The following is a 15,218-nucleotide window of genomic DNA, read 5'->3' on the forward strand; positions in this document are numbered from 1 at the left end:
ACTATGGTATATGATGTTCCTTTAGACAATCTGTTTACTCTTGATACTCTTGAATTTCTCAAAAAAAAGTTATTAGAAGAACAGTGTTCCCACAGATAAAAGATGACTATTTTGGCTGGTTTTATTTTGTGGGAGCAAAGTTATCTGGAAAAAACAATACTCAGGTAACCAGCTGACACCAACTTTAAAGTCTTATTTATATGATTTTGTTTATTTTAATGTTTAAGCTTGAGGAGAGATCAGAGCCATGAACACTAGTAATCTCTTGGGAAGCCTGTCTGAATCAAACCAAAGCTTTGCCCCTTTTCCAGTGGTCTCATTAAGTTACATAAATATATTTGCTGGCAATGCAGTATATTCTGTTGGCCATGTATAGAAAGGAACAGAATTCAGCTTATTACCTAAAACATCATTACCATGTCTAACAGGAATAAAAAAAAAAACAAAGCAAAATTACCTTTGTCACTTGTATGTGCAGCTAAAGTTCTTATAAAGAAATGGGTTTGCTAAGTAAAAATCTGTCATGTTCATATATTTTTTTTCTCAGAACAGAAATGCTACTTAAAGTGAAACAGTTTATACATCAGAACACACTGGTGTGAGGACTCTGCTGTACTTTAATTAAGACATATGAGATTTTCTGAAAGGGTTTCCTCTACAGTCTTGTATCTCTCATAAAGCCTTCAGTGATCTTAATAAACATTTATACTGCATTGGGTTTTTTAGTTAATTCTAAAGTGATGCAACCAGCATGCTGGTACTTGTCTTATTTAAAGACCAAGTCGTGATGGTGAGCTGTGCAGTGCAGGAAAGAAAGGCAATGCCTGCCTCTCAGGGAAAGAGCTGTGCCGCTTTCCCACATCTACATGCAAACAGAAAACAGAAATATACTTCATACTTGGAGCAAAACCAAGCTCTTGTTACACATTCAACATCCAGAAGATGCTCAGTTGGGATTCTGTTAAAGGAATCTTTTATTTGGCCAAGAAACAAGAGTCCTAAGCAATTCAGAGGTACAAATGGCCAGACTTCCAAGCTTACAAGCACTGCTGCTCATTCCCTGGATTCAGAGCTTAGCACAGTCTAGAACAGAGCAGCAGACGACTGAAAAAGACTACTTGTCACTGAATGATGCCCCAGGCAATCCAAGAACCACTGCAACAGATATTTAGTCTTAAAAGAGCCATACAATTACTCCACGAAGAAGCCCACACCTCAGGGTGCACACGGTTCCTGACAGTCTGTGGACCTGAGACACAGAGAAAAAGGACAAAAGCTACAGAAACCAGGAGTGATCATTTCCCAGCACCATGACAGTAGTAAGAACTGGAAGTAAATTGACCAAAAGATTCCCAGATGTTCCAAGAACTTCTGACACCAGAAGCAAGAGCAGCGCATCTCACTGAGCATTAAACCCACCATCCCCTACCCAACTCCCAACTAAGCAACCCAAGTCCTGTAATGGGAGACCAAAACATTGCAAACACACAAAATCTCCCAAACAGGCATTTGGGTACCAGCCCGAATAACAAATTGGATACAAAAGAACTGTTATCTCAACCTTTAATTCTAACTTCAGAGTTGTTCTTGTTTTGTGATCCCCATCCATAAACTTATCGGCCTTCATCTTAAAACACTTTGAGTTTTTTAGAACAATGTACCATTGTTGTCTATCTTTTCCCAGGGAAATCTAGCCATGGGGAATGTAACAGGAATTTAATGCATTTTTTCTATTAAAACAACACAAACTTGTGTGTTAACCCTTACATTATTCTGTTTAATGTTATGTCTAAAATAACAGCAACCAGTGCTGCTTCGTGTAGACCAGATTGTACCTTCCAGCAATGGAAGCAGGACCAATGTGTCTGTAATCAGGGTAATCTGTAATCCTTACACAGAAAGGACTGCTGCTCCAGATAGTCAACTAGTGCATAAAAGAGTGATACAATTAACATAGCAAATCGTAGATTAAATGCAAAATACATATATGCCTGATTTTTTCAAAGCATACAGGTCTGGTACTCACCTATGCCACTGTGAACCATAAGATGCTGATAATGTTAGAGAGGGAAGATTTTCAGAAACTTTGACTGAATTAAAGAAATATGATTTCTTCTCTCATTTTTAAATGAGTTTGGGGAATAATATGTGTTCTGGATAGTCAATTATCAGTACTTAATTTTATTAATAGTGAGAGATATATGTATAATTTTAATATCATATACAAAGTATTGATCTTATATTTACAAAGTAAACAAATACAAATTATGTACTTTTCAATAATTATAAATGTGCATAACAATAGAAGTGTAAATTTTCTGCACTAAAATTACTTCAGCATATTGTTAGTGATGTTGGTATCTCTGAAAATAGGGGAATTAAACTATTGAAAGTGGAAAACACCAATACTATTGACTTGGAAGTAAAAAGAAAGATTATGCTGAGAAGGCTTAGAATTAACAGGTAAACAAAGATGGAATTTTATAACAGAAACATAGAAGGGCCTCTTGTTCCTTGAAAAAGGACCCTGATACCCATACAGATATCTGTTACAAGGCTGCTAACTCTGACCAGTGCTAAGAACAGTGTAAACTGGGCCTACAGCATACAGGGACTGTTGATGTCTCAGACTAGAAGTTTGACATCAGCTCAACTAATTTCAAATACATCTTAACTTTAGAAAATATTCTGAAGACCTTTAAAGTCTACTTATAAAACTATTTTACAAGGTATCTAAAAGTATTTCACTGATTACGATGAAAGTATTTCCTGTCAAAGTTTCATTTAAGTTATTTCCAGATGTTTTAAATTTGCTTGTACAAGGACACTCCTCCGTCCCTTTGGGAGCTAATATCAACACAAGATATCAGTACTGGAAGGAAAAAAAACCCATGATAGTCCTCATGCAAATGAAGTTCTCACTGTAAGAATTCCACTTCTGAACAGGCTACAAAAGCAGTGCTCATCTGTGCTACATTCTGTATTTTGAGTATGCATATATATCTATACCTCAAGTGAACAACAGCTGACATGGATAGCCCTAGTGATCTCAGTGTGGCCACACGAGGTCCATGCAGATGAACCTGCTGAGCCACCACCAAGTAGAGGTCTGGTGGACAACATGAGAGGAATTAAAGGCCACGCAAGGCTTCAAATCTACAGTGACGGTAGATTTGATCTACAGGCTGATCTGCCAAGTCTCAATGGCCAGTGAACCATGTGCTTCAGCTGCCTTCCTCTCAGCCCCCAGACCTCTTCTCCTCTCCTAAACCTCACACACTCTCCAAGCCAAACCTTTAACCCTACATTATTGAACCATATTCAGAGGAACAAAGATATCTATCACCCATGTGTGCTCCCTGTTCAATGCTTGGCCAGACCAAGGAGCATATAGAAAATTCTAAGTTTGCTCACAATATGCTATGTAAGCTCAAGCTACTGCAAGGGGCACTGTTTTCCATTTTAAAAGGCATAAAGCTTATAGAAAACTTTATTATGTTTTCTTCCCTTTTAGTTGGTGGCAAGTCTAATGCCTTTGGGGATTCCAGCAATAGAGACTATACCAACAAAGCGAATTTCCTTATTTTTCCATTTAAGTACAAACCTTGTCTTCACAGCTGTAACCAAGGAAGGAAGTATTCTTTTCCAGGAATGATGATACTATGGTTTCTGAAAGAGGTACATACAGACAAATCAGAATACAGTTATTTACAAGGTGTGTGAATCACAATGGCACTTTCAGTTCCGCTATTCCATTTTTTCTCTTTATTTCTGGCAATGCTCTATAATGTTCTCCAAATAATAGGAAAACAACAAGGTCATTGAGTGAAAAAGAACTTAGAAGTACCACCGTCAAAAGGATTAATAGCTTCGAGGATGAATCTATGCCTCTCAGTATCAGAAATAAAAGGGTTTTCAGAAATTATTCTCACCGTTCTTTTGTCTTTGCCCATATTATTCAACAATTTAGTAGACATCAGGACAGAAGTGATTCTTCCAGACGATTTGATATCTGGAGTGATGCTGTAGAAAGCATTGTGACAACTCTGAGAGAAAATCTGTATCCTGCCATCACTACCAGAAAAGAGGACAGGAAAGCCATGAGCAGAGGCAAGGACAGATAAACAAACAGTGGTAAAGTCACGCAAATCACAGAACACAAAACTGATGATCTTTCATGCTGTGAAGTTAAGGAAGAGAGAATTAAATACAATTAAAGCAAGGGGCAAGAAAGATTATATTAGTAGCTATACTCTTTTTTGAACTGTTTGAGATGACTGCTGGACATCAGGAAAGCAACAAATAAGTCAGGGAAAACCACTACAGGGCTGAATAGACAGGGTAGGGCTATATAAAAGCTGAAAACTGACAGCCTACATGAATGAAATTTGGATGTGACGGAACTTTACTTATGATGACAAAAGCTCTGTAGATGTTGCCAGAAAGTGATTCGTACCTGTCTCATCCCTTACCTGATTTTCTTTCCTTTGCTCAGCCACTCCTTAGTGTGCTAGATCAGCACTTCAGCACCAAAGCTTCTGAATAACTACTAACAACCGCTGCTTTCCCACATAGGAGCTCCATGTTGTAAGATCTCACAAGCATCCAAAAAAAACCCCAAACAAGACAGAATTTTACTTAACATCTTGAAAAGCTGATGAAACCTCTCTACTGTATCCTGTGGACAGCACAGTAAATGAGCTTGATGAAAATATGACTCCAAAGAGAGGGAGAAAACTCTATGAATTGCACTGTGACAACTACATGTGCACACATGCACACACACCCCGCACCCTTCCCTTAGGGCAGCTCTCCACCTCATGAAGACTCTTTAAATTTTCTGCATGCAAGGTACACATCCATTTATGGGAAGATTAGAAGTCAGGATGGTGACTTTGTGTGAGATCAGCAGGAACATAGTACAAAATGTTGATTTTGAAGCACAGTTGTCCCACTCTCTCACCCTGTGAATGGTTTGTTTACCACTGCCAGAGAAATTTCTTCAGCATACAACTTGAAAAAAGGCTTTCAGTCCAGCATGTTCAAACTGGACTCTGAAAGTCAGCTCTGTTCCGCATATCTCATGTGCTGTCACCAACAATAAGTGTCAGAATCAAGATAATTCTGTTGTTAAAAGAACTAGGAAAAGGTTTGGATTCCTCTCCTTCAACATTATTTCTGCAGAGCTTATAGAGCACAGATTCATAAAATATATTTTTGCCAATAGACTTCAGACATTATTTTTTTGGAGTATAAAAGCATGTTTCAAATTTGCTGAGTAAAAGCTGCGCATGGTCACATTTGAAACAGAATGACACTTAAATAGCAAATATGGATTTTACAATCACTTTGTGATATTGTGTAGTGACTGTGAAAAACACTGTTTCCTTTAACAGTCATAGACACTGATTTTTTTGATGCATGAACTGAACAAAAAGATCTAGCCAGGTATAATTTTTTGGAACAATATCAGTGGGAGGCCAACCCCATACATCTTAAACTAATTCTGTCTTTGATGTTCATTGGCTGATTGAAGCATCACAAGCTTGATCTGTTGGCCATCAGAATTAACAAATAAGAAGGAAGGCAAGATGCTAGCTCTGCTCAAGCAAGCTTTTTAGGTCCTTCCCTGAGAAATCAAGTAGACCTTCCCAAGTGCTAAAATCTTTTGAGCTTTAGATTTTGAAGAAACATATGAAAAGATGGGGATCAAACTGCTACATTTAGAGTTTTTTAAATTCTTTTGATACCTGTAAGTTAAAACTCAGAAAAACACATTAATTTAGACTTTTTTTTTTTTGCAAGTACCTGATGAAATACTTCATCACTGTGGAGGGAAAAGTGTCAAGGAAGACTCTATAAGCCCCATCAATTTTTTTTTTTTGAATCACTGAGCATAGGACCTTGCTGAATCACCCACACAATCTCAAGACAGACAGAAGCTCCCCCTCAAAAAAAAAAAAAAGACCCAGGGATTTGCTCCTCCACACTGAAGATGGGACATTGCATACGATTTCTGACACCCTTACAGCCAGCAGTGTGAGACCACTGGAGACACTGTAATGTGCTTTGAAGTACACAAGCTATATGACACTAATGTATTTTTATAGAAGAAACGTATCATATAGATATATGATCATAATACATACCTTGACATTCCTTTGTCATTCAACCTGCTTTCCATTCCTTCCTTTCTCTGAGTCTGGGGCCTGAAGGAAGACAAAATAGCTATGACCTAACCTGTATTATATTAGACTGATGGGTTTTGGCACATAAAGGCACTTAGATTAATAAAGCAAGGCAATCTACACACCATATCAATATGGAGTTGTGACTGACACTTCAAAGGAGGCACAATCTTTGGATCTATTGTTGCTTGTAGAATTCATAATGTAACTTGTGTCCCCTAAATTTTTTGCATTTAGAAGTGAACAAACAAGAAGGCCTATATTTTCAAATGCAAATCTTTTATCCACACTTTTGCTACTTCCAGGCAAAGTTGCTGGGATATGCTCCTTCAGAAGAGCAATCCTGCAGTGAAGAGAAAAACAAAATTGAAGCCAAATAAGAAGAAAACAACCCAAACAAAACAAAAACCTCTAAAATAGGAACAAAGAAAAATATTGCATTCTGAATACGCTGGTGTTACAGAGTTAAGGCTGACTTCCATTTTGCACCTCAGGTAAGGATCTTGTCTCTGCTTCCTACGAAATGCTGGTTTCACCACCAGCTAAGTATGTGGCAGAATGATTATCTCAGTGGGATTTCTTGTTATTTTTGGATGCAAACTGAGATGCAAAGTAATAATGTTCAGAACCATCAGTGGTTTGAAATCAGGCTGTTGTAGGACCATCGTTCCTGTTAATAACATATCTTTATGGGTGGATCAGCCAAGAACAATTTTGTGTCCTTTTTAAACATTTGGATGCCAATTTTTGCAAAGCTTGTGCAGTGCATAATTTGTCTTTTAAAAAGCCTGGAGATTTCTCTATATTACACCATACCTGCATCAAATTTGTCCTGCAGCATCCAAGCCAACTCTTTCCTGGAGTACCTCAGTTACCACACAGACACTCCCACAATTGCACTTGGCGTTAATTGCCCCTGGCCCTTCCACTCACAAAGCACACGGTATCTATAGGGTGGTTTCCCTCTGCATAGGTACTGTCTGAGCTTCACCTGCTTTGCTGAAGCATTCCACATTTGCATACAGGAGAAACTTAGATCCTATTCTTGATGCTGAAGGAGCTCCTGCAGCAAACAGGCTTGTCTGCCTGTTACTCATGTCCCCGAACTTGGCTCTTCCACTTTGCCTTTTCTATCCCGACTACTTCGCCCCATTCCTTCTGTGAATAAAACATCTTCCTTCCTCTTGACTTCAAGAAAGTCATGCTTCTTGCCTTCAGCTCCAGCTCCCAAGTCCAACATGAAGAATGCAAAAGGAAAGCCTGCTAAACCCCTGTTGCCTAGACATGGAGCAAGTTTGTGCGTTCAGTAATTCGTATATACACATTAGTCACAGACAGTCGCTGTGATGGGATGGAGGTCTCACCTCTAGTAAAAGCTTCAGCAGGACTCCAAGGAATATGTTCATATGAGGTGTTTTCCACCAAAGTCAGTCTTGAGTAGTTTTAGATAATCAAAAGCAGAGCCTGCCATGGGTTTCCCTAACAAATTTTGATCCTTATGTTCTCTGCTATAACTCCCACATGAAATGGTTACAATAGTTTTCCTTTAGCAACAATGGCAACCAATGCATGTCTGATCTCACTCTTTGAAACATGTAAACCATTTTTGCCACAACTATAACAAAATTGCTTCAGACAGGCAGCCAGCAAGCTAAAACACAATCCAGTGGTGAGTTTAGTAAGGGTTATAAACAATGAAAAGCAACTGAGAATAGGGATTTATGACGTGATGTTTCAGACAACAGATGCCGGATGTTTTTAATGGCTAAAAATATAAAAAAGGTTCAAAAGTGTGTTCCTTCTTCAAAGAGAATTCAGAGTCAATGCTTTAGGTAGCGAGCTGACAAGATGTTTGCATAAATTTGCACAAATTAGCCAAAATAAACATCTAAGATGTGATACTATTCCCAGAGCTTGCTTTTGCTTTTAATTAGTCTAACACTATTAGAAATAATTAAATATGATTATCATGATTGGGAAAAGATAGAGGTTTATGCATTTCCAGTTAAAAAGTAAAAATAAATCTGATTTTTAGAATTATTCATCTTTTTGTCAAGAAGAAGTTAATGTGTATCAGCAGATGCATCTCCAAAGTATATTTCATCCTCCTAGTTCACAAAAAAGCCTAAACTTGATTGGAACAGGGGATACAGTCTACATTACATTGTTTGCTGGAGTGAAAAGAAGCTTTATAATTTTGTAACTGAATGAGAGCTGCAGATAATCTATTTGGACTCCAATAGTATCTTAGGCTCCTAAACTCCATCTGCCAACCTGCTGAGTTGACCAGACACAGTCTGTTGGTGAAGCGACTTTAAAATGTATTTGAATAAGCTATCTGAACCATAAAATTTTGTTACTTTTAATTATGCTTTTCCAGTGTCAGGTAATGAGGTTAGACTTCATAAATCATCTTAATAGCCTTTATTTACAGAGTGTGTTACAAGAAACAAATAATTTTGTTTGAGGTACACCATATCTGGTAGGTTAATAATTCTTTTGTCCTAAAAATTGACTTGCAAATTTGGAATAAATTTGACCTGGAATGCACCTTAAATTCTCAGAAGTCATACACTGTATTTTCCCAGCACATTGCAAATTAAAATGAGAAGAGCACTTGTGTTTGCATTAGGAACACTGAGTGTCAACAAGTACTGTCAACTGATGAATCTCAGAATTTTTAACTGGCAGGAGAAAGCAGCTTTAATTTGCTTCTCCACAAACACCTGGTTTATAGACTTATTTGAATATGTAGTATGCTTTTAAGACCAAATCAAGATCACTTTTACTCTGCTGGAACAATTTTGGTGGTTAATTACATCATTATCCAGATATAGCTTCACTCTAAGGCCCAGGTTTGCCAATTCCCTTTGCTTAACATGCTTCTATTGCTGAGAAAGACTGGAGAACTACAGGAGCTGTAAAAAAAAGTATTAATTAATTTGATTTATGTGGTCATGCTAGGCTTAAAAAACAGATTCACTTTTTATGACAACTTATTACAATAGATTACTTTTTAAAAGAGTATTTTATCCTAACTGACCAAAAAAGCATGCTACAGACATTCCATAACAACACAGAAGACAGTAAAATACTTCCAGTTGTCGAAGAAGGAATATTCTGTAACTGTGACCAAAAGGGAAACTCACCATGATGTTTGGTCTCTGTTCTGTTGTTCAAGAAGGTGACACTGCATCTTTAAACCCCAGTCCTCCAGACTGCTGTTTTGGCATATGTCAGCACCAATGGAGATAACACACTGCCCTCTGAGCACTGCACCGCTGTGTCACACCTCAGGTAGGTCATGTGAAGGGCTGGTTGCTGAGTATTCTGAACAGCAGATCAGAGAAGGGAAACTTCATGGCAGAAAACCTGAAACAGATATGGGAGCACACATGTTCAGTTCAGCAGGGCTCAGTTAGCGAGGGCTCCCACAGCCAGTATGAGACATTGTCAGTCACTTCTCTTGTTTGCACAGAACCGTCACCTTAGAAGTGGGCAGTTTCTTCTCCATAGTTCACACATGCTGACATTTTTTGTTTCAACATCAGTAAAACGAGTAATTACCTATTCATGTGTCTATGTTGTCTTTGTGGACTGTATGCTGTAATTGAAAAGGTAAGCAAGCCCAAGCATCTATTTTCTTGAGAACCGTGTCAATACAAGGTTTCTTCCTTTACTGCAATGTTCTTTCATTGGGTACTGTATGTCAGCAAGTGTAACTAACGATACATCTCCTTTGCTTATGGACAGTGAGAACTTGTAGTTTCTTAAATAGATGGGATAAAGGACATATCAGCAGCTGAAACATTTACTTCTGGGAGTAACAATCATGAAGTTGTTCATTTTGCAGCTAGGATTTCTTTTTCCTCACGTATGAAAGCAAACTAACTGAAAAAATAGTAAATCATTTACACACCTTTCATAAAAGAGATAACCTCCTAAAAATCTGTGAGAATCCAAATCCAGCAGCTGCATAAGAACATCACTTGCCATATGCATGTGAATAAGCCCAGAAATAGTTGGGTTAGATGCATTAAAATATCTTGCTGACTGCAATATAAATTCATAATTTCTGAAATGGCAAACCACAAAAATAGGCTTTCTGATACTTCAAGGGTAATAATGATGCTTAAAACATTTTATTGAAAACAAAACAGAACTGTAGACAGATGTCTATACATATCATACACTAGATGTTGTGGAGCAGCACCGCACCTTCTAAAGACTGAGTATATACCTCGGCTTTCCCAGACAACTATTTCCACAAGTACTGATAGGTAGGGAAGTGTAATTGTTTCTGCCCTGGATACAACAGCACAGTCCTGCAGAATTTTTAACCACAGTGGAAAAATAAACTTGTTACAACATGAACTCAATTTAGAAGACTTAGCTTACCTCATGAGATAAACTAGGCACAAAAAGATTTTTGTATTACTGTGTGAAAAGAAGCTGTAGGTGAAACTAGATTATTAGGTAAATCTTCTGTTGTGTAGTTTTGAAGCAGCATTCACCTTGCACACCTACCCTAAGTGAAAATACACCATTGAAATCCCTAAACCAAGAAGGGTCTTGAAAATGGAGGATGCCTGATTTAAGATGGTCTGTTAAAACTCACAGTATTTTCTCTTCTTTTATGAAAATGAGAGTACTTTAAGGGAAGGATATTGCTGTTTTAAGTCATTCTGGCGTACTAAAATTTACCAATTTAAGAGAAAGACTGTTTGTTTGTTTGTTTTTTTCATTAACCTCAAGGATATTTGAAACATTTCCAGTACAAATCATGATTTCTGTCAGGAAGCAGACTTAACTTAGCAAGCTGTGAGTTTGTACCTTGTCCCAGTTGCAAAGTTCATATCTGGATGTTAAGAGGTATAGTTGTAAACTCATAAGACACTTGAGAATCTCTGGTCAGGGCGATTTACCTGACTTTTTTGTACAAATGCAACTACTCCTACATTTATACAGTCCTAAAATTACATTCGGCCCTTTGAAGGCAACTGTGAGGCTGATGTGGCCACCGGTGAAAATGAGTTTGAAAACCCCTGGCCTAGACAGTCCATAAGTTTGGATTGACTATAATTAGGGCCACCCATAATAAATAAACTTGCAAAAAACTAAGCTAAATATATATCTCGGGGATTTCTGCCTCAGACGTCTGCTTTAAGCCTTCACTTCTCACCCTGTCTTCAAGTGCACTTAGAGAACTCAGCTCTAACCAGACCTGCCCCGGGTGGCGCCCCCCTCACAGCCCCCAGGCCGGCAGCCCAGCCCGCTGCGGAGAACGCTGCCGCTGCCGCCCGCACAAAGCGGGGCTCGACCGCTCCCCCAAAGCCGGCTTGGCAGGGGTTCCATCCCTCCCGCAGCACCTCGGCCGAGGTTAACCCCGGCCGTGTTGCCGCACACCCGCTCCCCGAGGAGGTGGAGCACCTCCAACACCCTCCCCACCGCACCTTCCTTCCACCTCTGAGGTGAGGCCCCGCCCTCTCTCAAGCCCCGCCCCGTCTGCCCCCACCCCTCCCACAGCCCCGCCCCCTCAACCAACGGCAGCCCTATGGGCGCCCAGGCCGCGGGCGGCAGCTGTCCCGCCAGCCCAGCAACGGCTTCGCGCCTGCGTCGTAAAGCGACGGTGGAGCCGGGCCGGGCCGCCCGCGCACCTCCGCGCCTGCGCAGCAGGTCCCGGCTGAGGGGGCGGGGCTGGGCGCTGCAGAGGGTGACGTCACCCTCCCTGCCCTGCCGCTGGCGCCGCCTCTGCCCGGCGCGGGGGGGCCGGGACTTGCCGGCTGCAGGCGCCGCCATGGCTGCCATATTGGGGAGGAAGTGAGAGCGGGAGGTGGCGGCGGCGGCCAGGAAGGAGCCCTTCCCTGTTCCCTTCTGCTCGGGCGGGCGCAGGCTTCTCGGCAGCGGCGGTAACGGCGGCTTGGGAGACCGCTGGAGCGGGCGGCGTCGAGGCAGCAGCGGGTGGCGGCGGAGCTGAGCGCCCCGGAGGCGGCGGTGGCCTAAGATGGCGGACCCGGCGGAGTGTAACATCAAAGTGATGTGTCGCTTCAGGCCCCTCAACGAGTCCGAAGTGGCCCGTGGCGACAAGTACGTCGCCAAGTTTCAGGGCGAAGACACCGTCGTCATCGCGGTGAGGGGCCGCCCCGGACGGGAAGGGCGAGGGGAGCGCCGGGGGGAGGGGGTGTCGGCGGGGTCAGGTACCGCGGGGCTGGGCGCGGTGTGAGGCGGGACGGCAGGGCCGGGCGGGCAGGGGCGCCTCGGGAAGGGGGCGGCCTTCTTTTGGCGGGGCGAGGGGTAGGGGAGGCAGAGCTGTGGAGGGGCCGGCTGGTCTGGGTGCGGGCACGGCCGGGCGAAGAGCAGGAGCCGGTGGGGCCAGAGGTCCCCGAGCAGTGGGCGCTGGGCTGGCGGGACACGTCGGTGTGACAAAGGGCCGCGGGGCGCGCTCCGGTGTGTCCGCGGGAAATGCGCGGGTTACCGGGCGGACAGCGGCGGGCGAGCCCTGCGGTGTGTCCCGGCTGGGATGGGCCTGCCCTGGGCCACCGCGAGGGGTTTGACCGCTAAATACGTGCTTGGGAGCTACCTGCGAATTGTATACAGAGAGTTTTCTGGGAGGAAGAAAATGCAGAACTGCAGGCTCCGGTTCATTGGTGCTTGTGATCTGTAAATCAGTCTGTGCCTGGTAACTTTTTTTTTTTTTTTAATCAAAATAAACATTCAGTTTGGCTTATTACATGTTTGTAAATGTATTTTAACTGAAGTCACCTTGCATACTATGAGACATGTTATAAAGCAATCTGGATGTTACAGGGGAAAAGAATAAAGTACAGTAGTTTATTGTCTGGTTGATATTGTACAAACACACTTTATTCCCAATGTTTGGGGTTTTTTTTGCTAACTTTTAGTATGTGTTTTCATATAAATACTTTTCTCTCTAGATGCAGTGCTCATCCTGCATTGCTGAAAGTAACTTGGATGCCACTTATTATCTGTCTTCAGGTTTTAGTTTTTATATTGTTTCTTCAGCCTACAGATAATACCATTTTCACACAATCTGAAGGTGAGGGAGGTCAGTTAATAAAATACTTCTTTTTTTTTTAGTATGATTTACTACATACCAGTGCTCTAGTCTGTTAGTATTCAACTGAACTTGTCAATAAAATATGGAATTTCATTAGTCTGGATCTACAAGAATGATAGCGTGCTTGTGAAATGAAGTAATTTGGGGTTATTTCAGCTGTTGAGTTCGTATCTTGGAGTACATCTGTTCTTCCTGTGGTTGTACAGGTAAACTCCTCAGATTAAGGAACCAAGCCTGGAAAATGGAAAATTTGACTAGAACAAATGATCTCACTTCCATCAGTGAATACTCATTCATTGTGACACTGTAAATTCTGTTTAAAATCCACAATTAAGTTTGGGAACTTTGATGTTTTTTGACTTCTCAAAAATAAGTTTTCCACATACTCTTTCAGTAGTTCTGGTCTAAAGAGAACAAAAAACTTACGTTGTTTAAATGCTCTTTGAGCATGCTTTAAAAATATCTAAAATGTGAATTGGTCTGGCATGGTGCTGTATCTGAGTAGAACAGTCTGATGGGATGTTCCTGAGGGAGCATGTGCAGCTTTCTGCCCAGGGTTAGTATTCAGTGTTACAGTTGTACTTTTGTGTTTTCTGCACAGGTAAAAATCACAACAAAAAAAAATCTTCAGTGGTCCTAGGTCCAGGACTTGCTGTGCCTGACTTTGAGAAAAATGCCCCCCAAAATTATTAGACTGGGTAACAGTGATAATATTAGAGTTCTGTTTCATAAAATCTTAATCTTGTGATTTTGTTTTTATAATGGTGGATGTATGACAAAATTGGTATTCTCCAAGTTATGACTTGATTCTCTAAAACTTTTGAAACAGTTACTTTAACTTACAGTTTATTTATTCACGTATTTAACAAGCTGAGTTTTTACAAAGTTAGGAACCTTCCAAGTTGATGCTGCAGCCAGCCACCTCGTTTGTGTTGCTGAATGCCCAAGGGAGGACAGGAACAGCAACAGTACTTCTCATGAAACAGTTTCTAAAAACATTCCGCAGTAAGCTGTTTGGTTGCCTTCAGCTGTTTGATTCCTGTCTCTATTGCTACATTTTGTATTGGCTGCCTGTTGAACAGTAACAGAGCCACTTTTTTGTAGCTCCTTTCCCAGCTGTGTGAAGGACTTAAACCTGTGTGCACCTGAGTCTGTGCTGGAACAGCTTCTTTAATAATGCCTGGGAGTTCCCTGTGCTGAGACATGGGAGGTGAAAACTGGGAGCAGAGCTTATAACAGACCGCAGCTTTGGCTCTGCTGCGGAGAAGGGTGGGGAGGGAAATCAGTGACTATCACCAAACCCTCCTCCTTCCCTGACTCCCCTGTCATCTCTGAGCTATCTATCCTCCCTTCTCTTCCTAGCTTATGTGTAATTATTGGCATGGTTGTCTTTCTGGACAAGCCGGTCATTTGGATTTGTGTTAGGTAAAATAGTTGTTTTAATTGTAGCTAATGCGTAACAGCAGTTTGAGGGGACGTACGGTATTGGTCTGTTTTAAAGCAAACTGTGGAAGAAGTATCACCCTTCCGCAGGACAAAACTTTTTTGACTAGTAGAGAGCTTTTAAATTATGAATTAAAGGGGTCTTCCTTCCACTTTAATATTAAATATTTTGTTTTAATGGCTCTTCCTGTTAATTAAATATAAGGGTTTTGTTGAAACAAATAATAAGGTGACTCGTTATAAGTATATGACTCTGTTAAATATCAGAAATGTACCTATGCACAAAAATTTGTAGCAATTTGCTCATCAATTTCAGGCTTTTGAGTAAGATGAAACAAGAAGGAATAGCAGGCTTATATGATTATGTCCTTTGTGTTTTCAAATGCAAAACTGATTGCAACTGAGTAGCTTTATAGTTCTGCATAACATATCTATACTTCTTAGTTAAACACATTTCTATGCCTAGTACTGCTCATCTCACAACTGTCCAAAAGATAAGATAGGTTACT

General features: G+C 40.9%; 1 protein-coding gene and 1 long non-coding RNA gene across 3 annotated transcripts in view; one reads left to right on the forward strand and one right to left on the reverse strand.

The window, feature by feature from the left end:
* The window catches only part of LOC110359954 (uncharacterized), a 34,712-nt gene extending 23,068 nt beyond the window's left edge, over positions 1 to 11,644 (reverse strand). Inside the window, exons 1-6 of the long non-coding RNA XR_010469944.1 lie at positions 9,338 to 11,644; positions 6,314 to 6,531; positions 6,150 to 6,209; positions 4,473 to 4,594; positions 3,933 to 4,074; positions 3,605 to 3,669 (exon numbers count right to left, since the gene is read on the reverse strand). This is a non-coding gene — a long non-coding RNA (uncharacterized LOC110359954). The remainder of the gene's footprint in view (positions 1 to 3,604; positions 3,670 to 3,932; positions 4,075 to 4,472; positions 4,595 to 6,149; positions 6,210 to 6,313; positions 6,532 to 9,337) is intronic.
* A 306-nt stretch (positions 11,645 to 11,950) lies between these two features.
* Positions 11,951 to 15,218, forward strand: part of KIF5B (kinesin family member 5B) — a 34,985-nt gene continuing 31,717 nt past the window's right edge. Inside the window, exon 1 of one of the 2 annotated variants that reach the window (XM_065050530.1) lies at positions 11,951 to 12,318. In XM_065050530.1, the coding sequence (XP_064906602.1) occupies positions 12,193 to 12,318 (126 nt within the window). In that variant the 5' untranslated portion in view covers positions 11,951 to 12,192. The remainder of the gene's footprint in view (positions 12,319 to 15,218) is intronic. The other variant, XM_065050531.1, reaches the window with a different exon arrangement.

Source organism: Columba livia, chromosome 2, assembly GCF_036013475.1.
Source record: "Columba livia isolate bColLiv1 breed racing homer chromosome 2, bColLiv1.pat.W.v2, whole genome shotgun sequence".
Taxonomy (NCBI): domain Eukaryota; kingdom Metazoa; phylum Chordata; class Aves; order Columbiformes; family Columbidae; genus Columba; species Columba livia.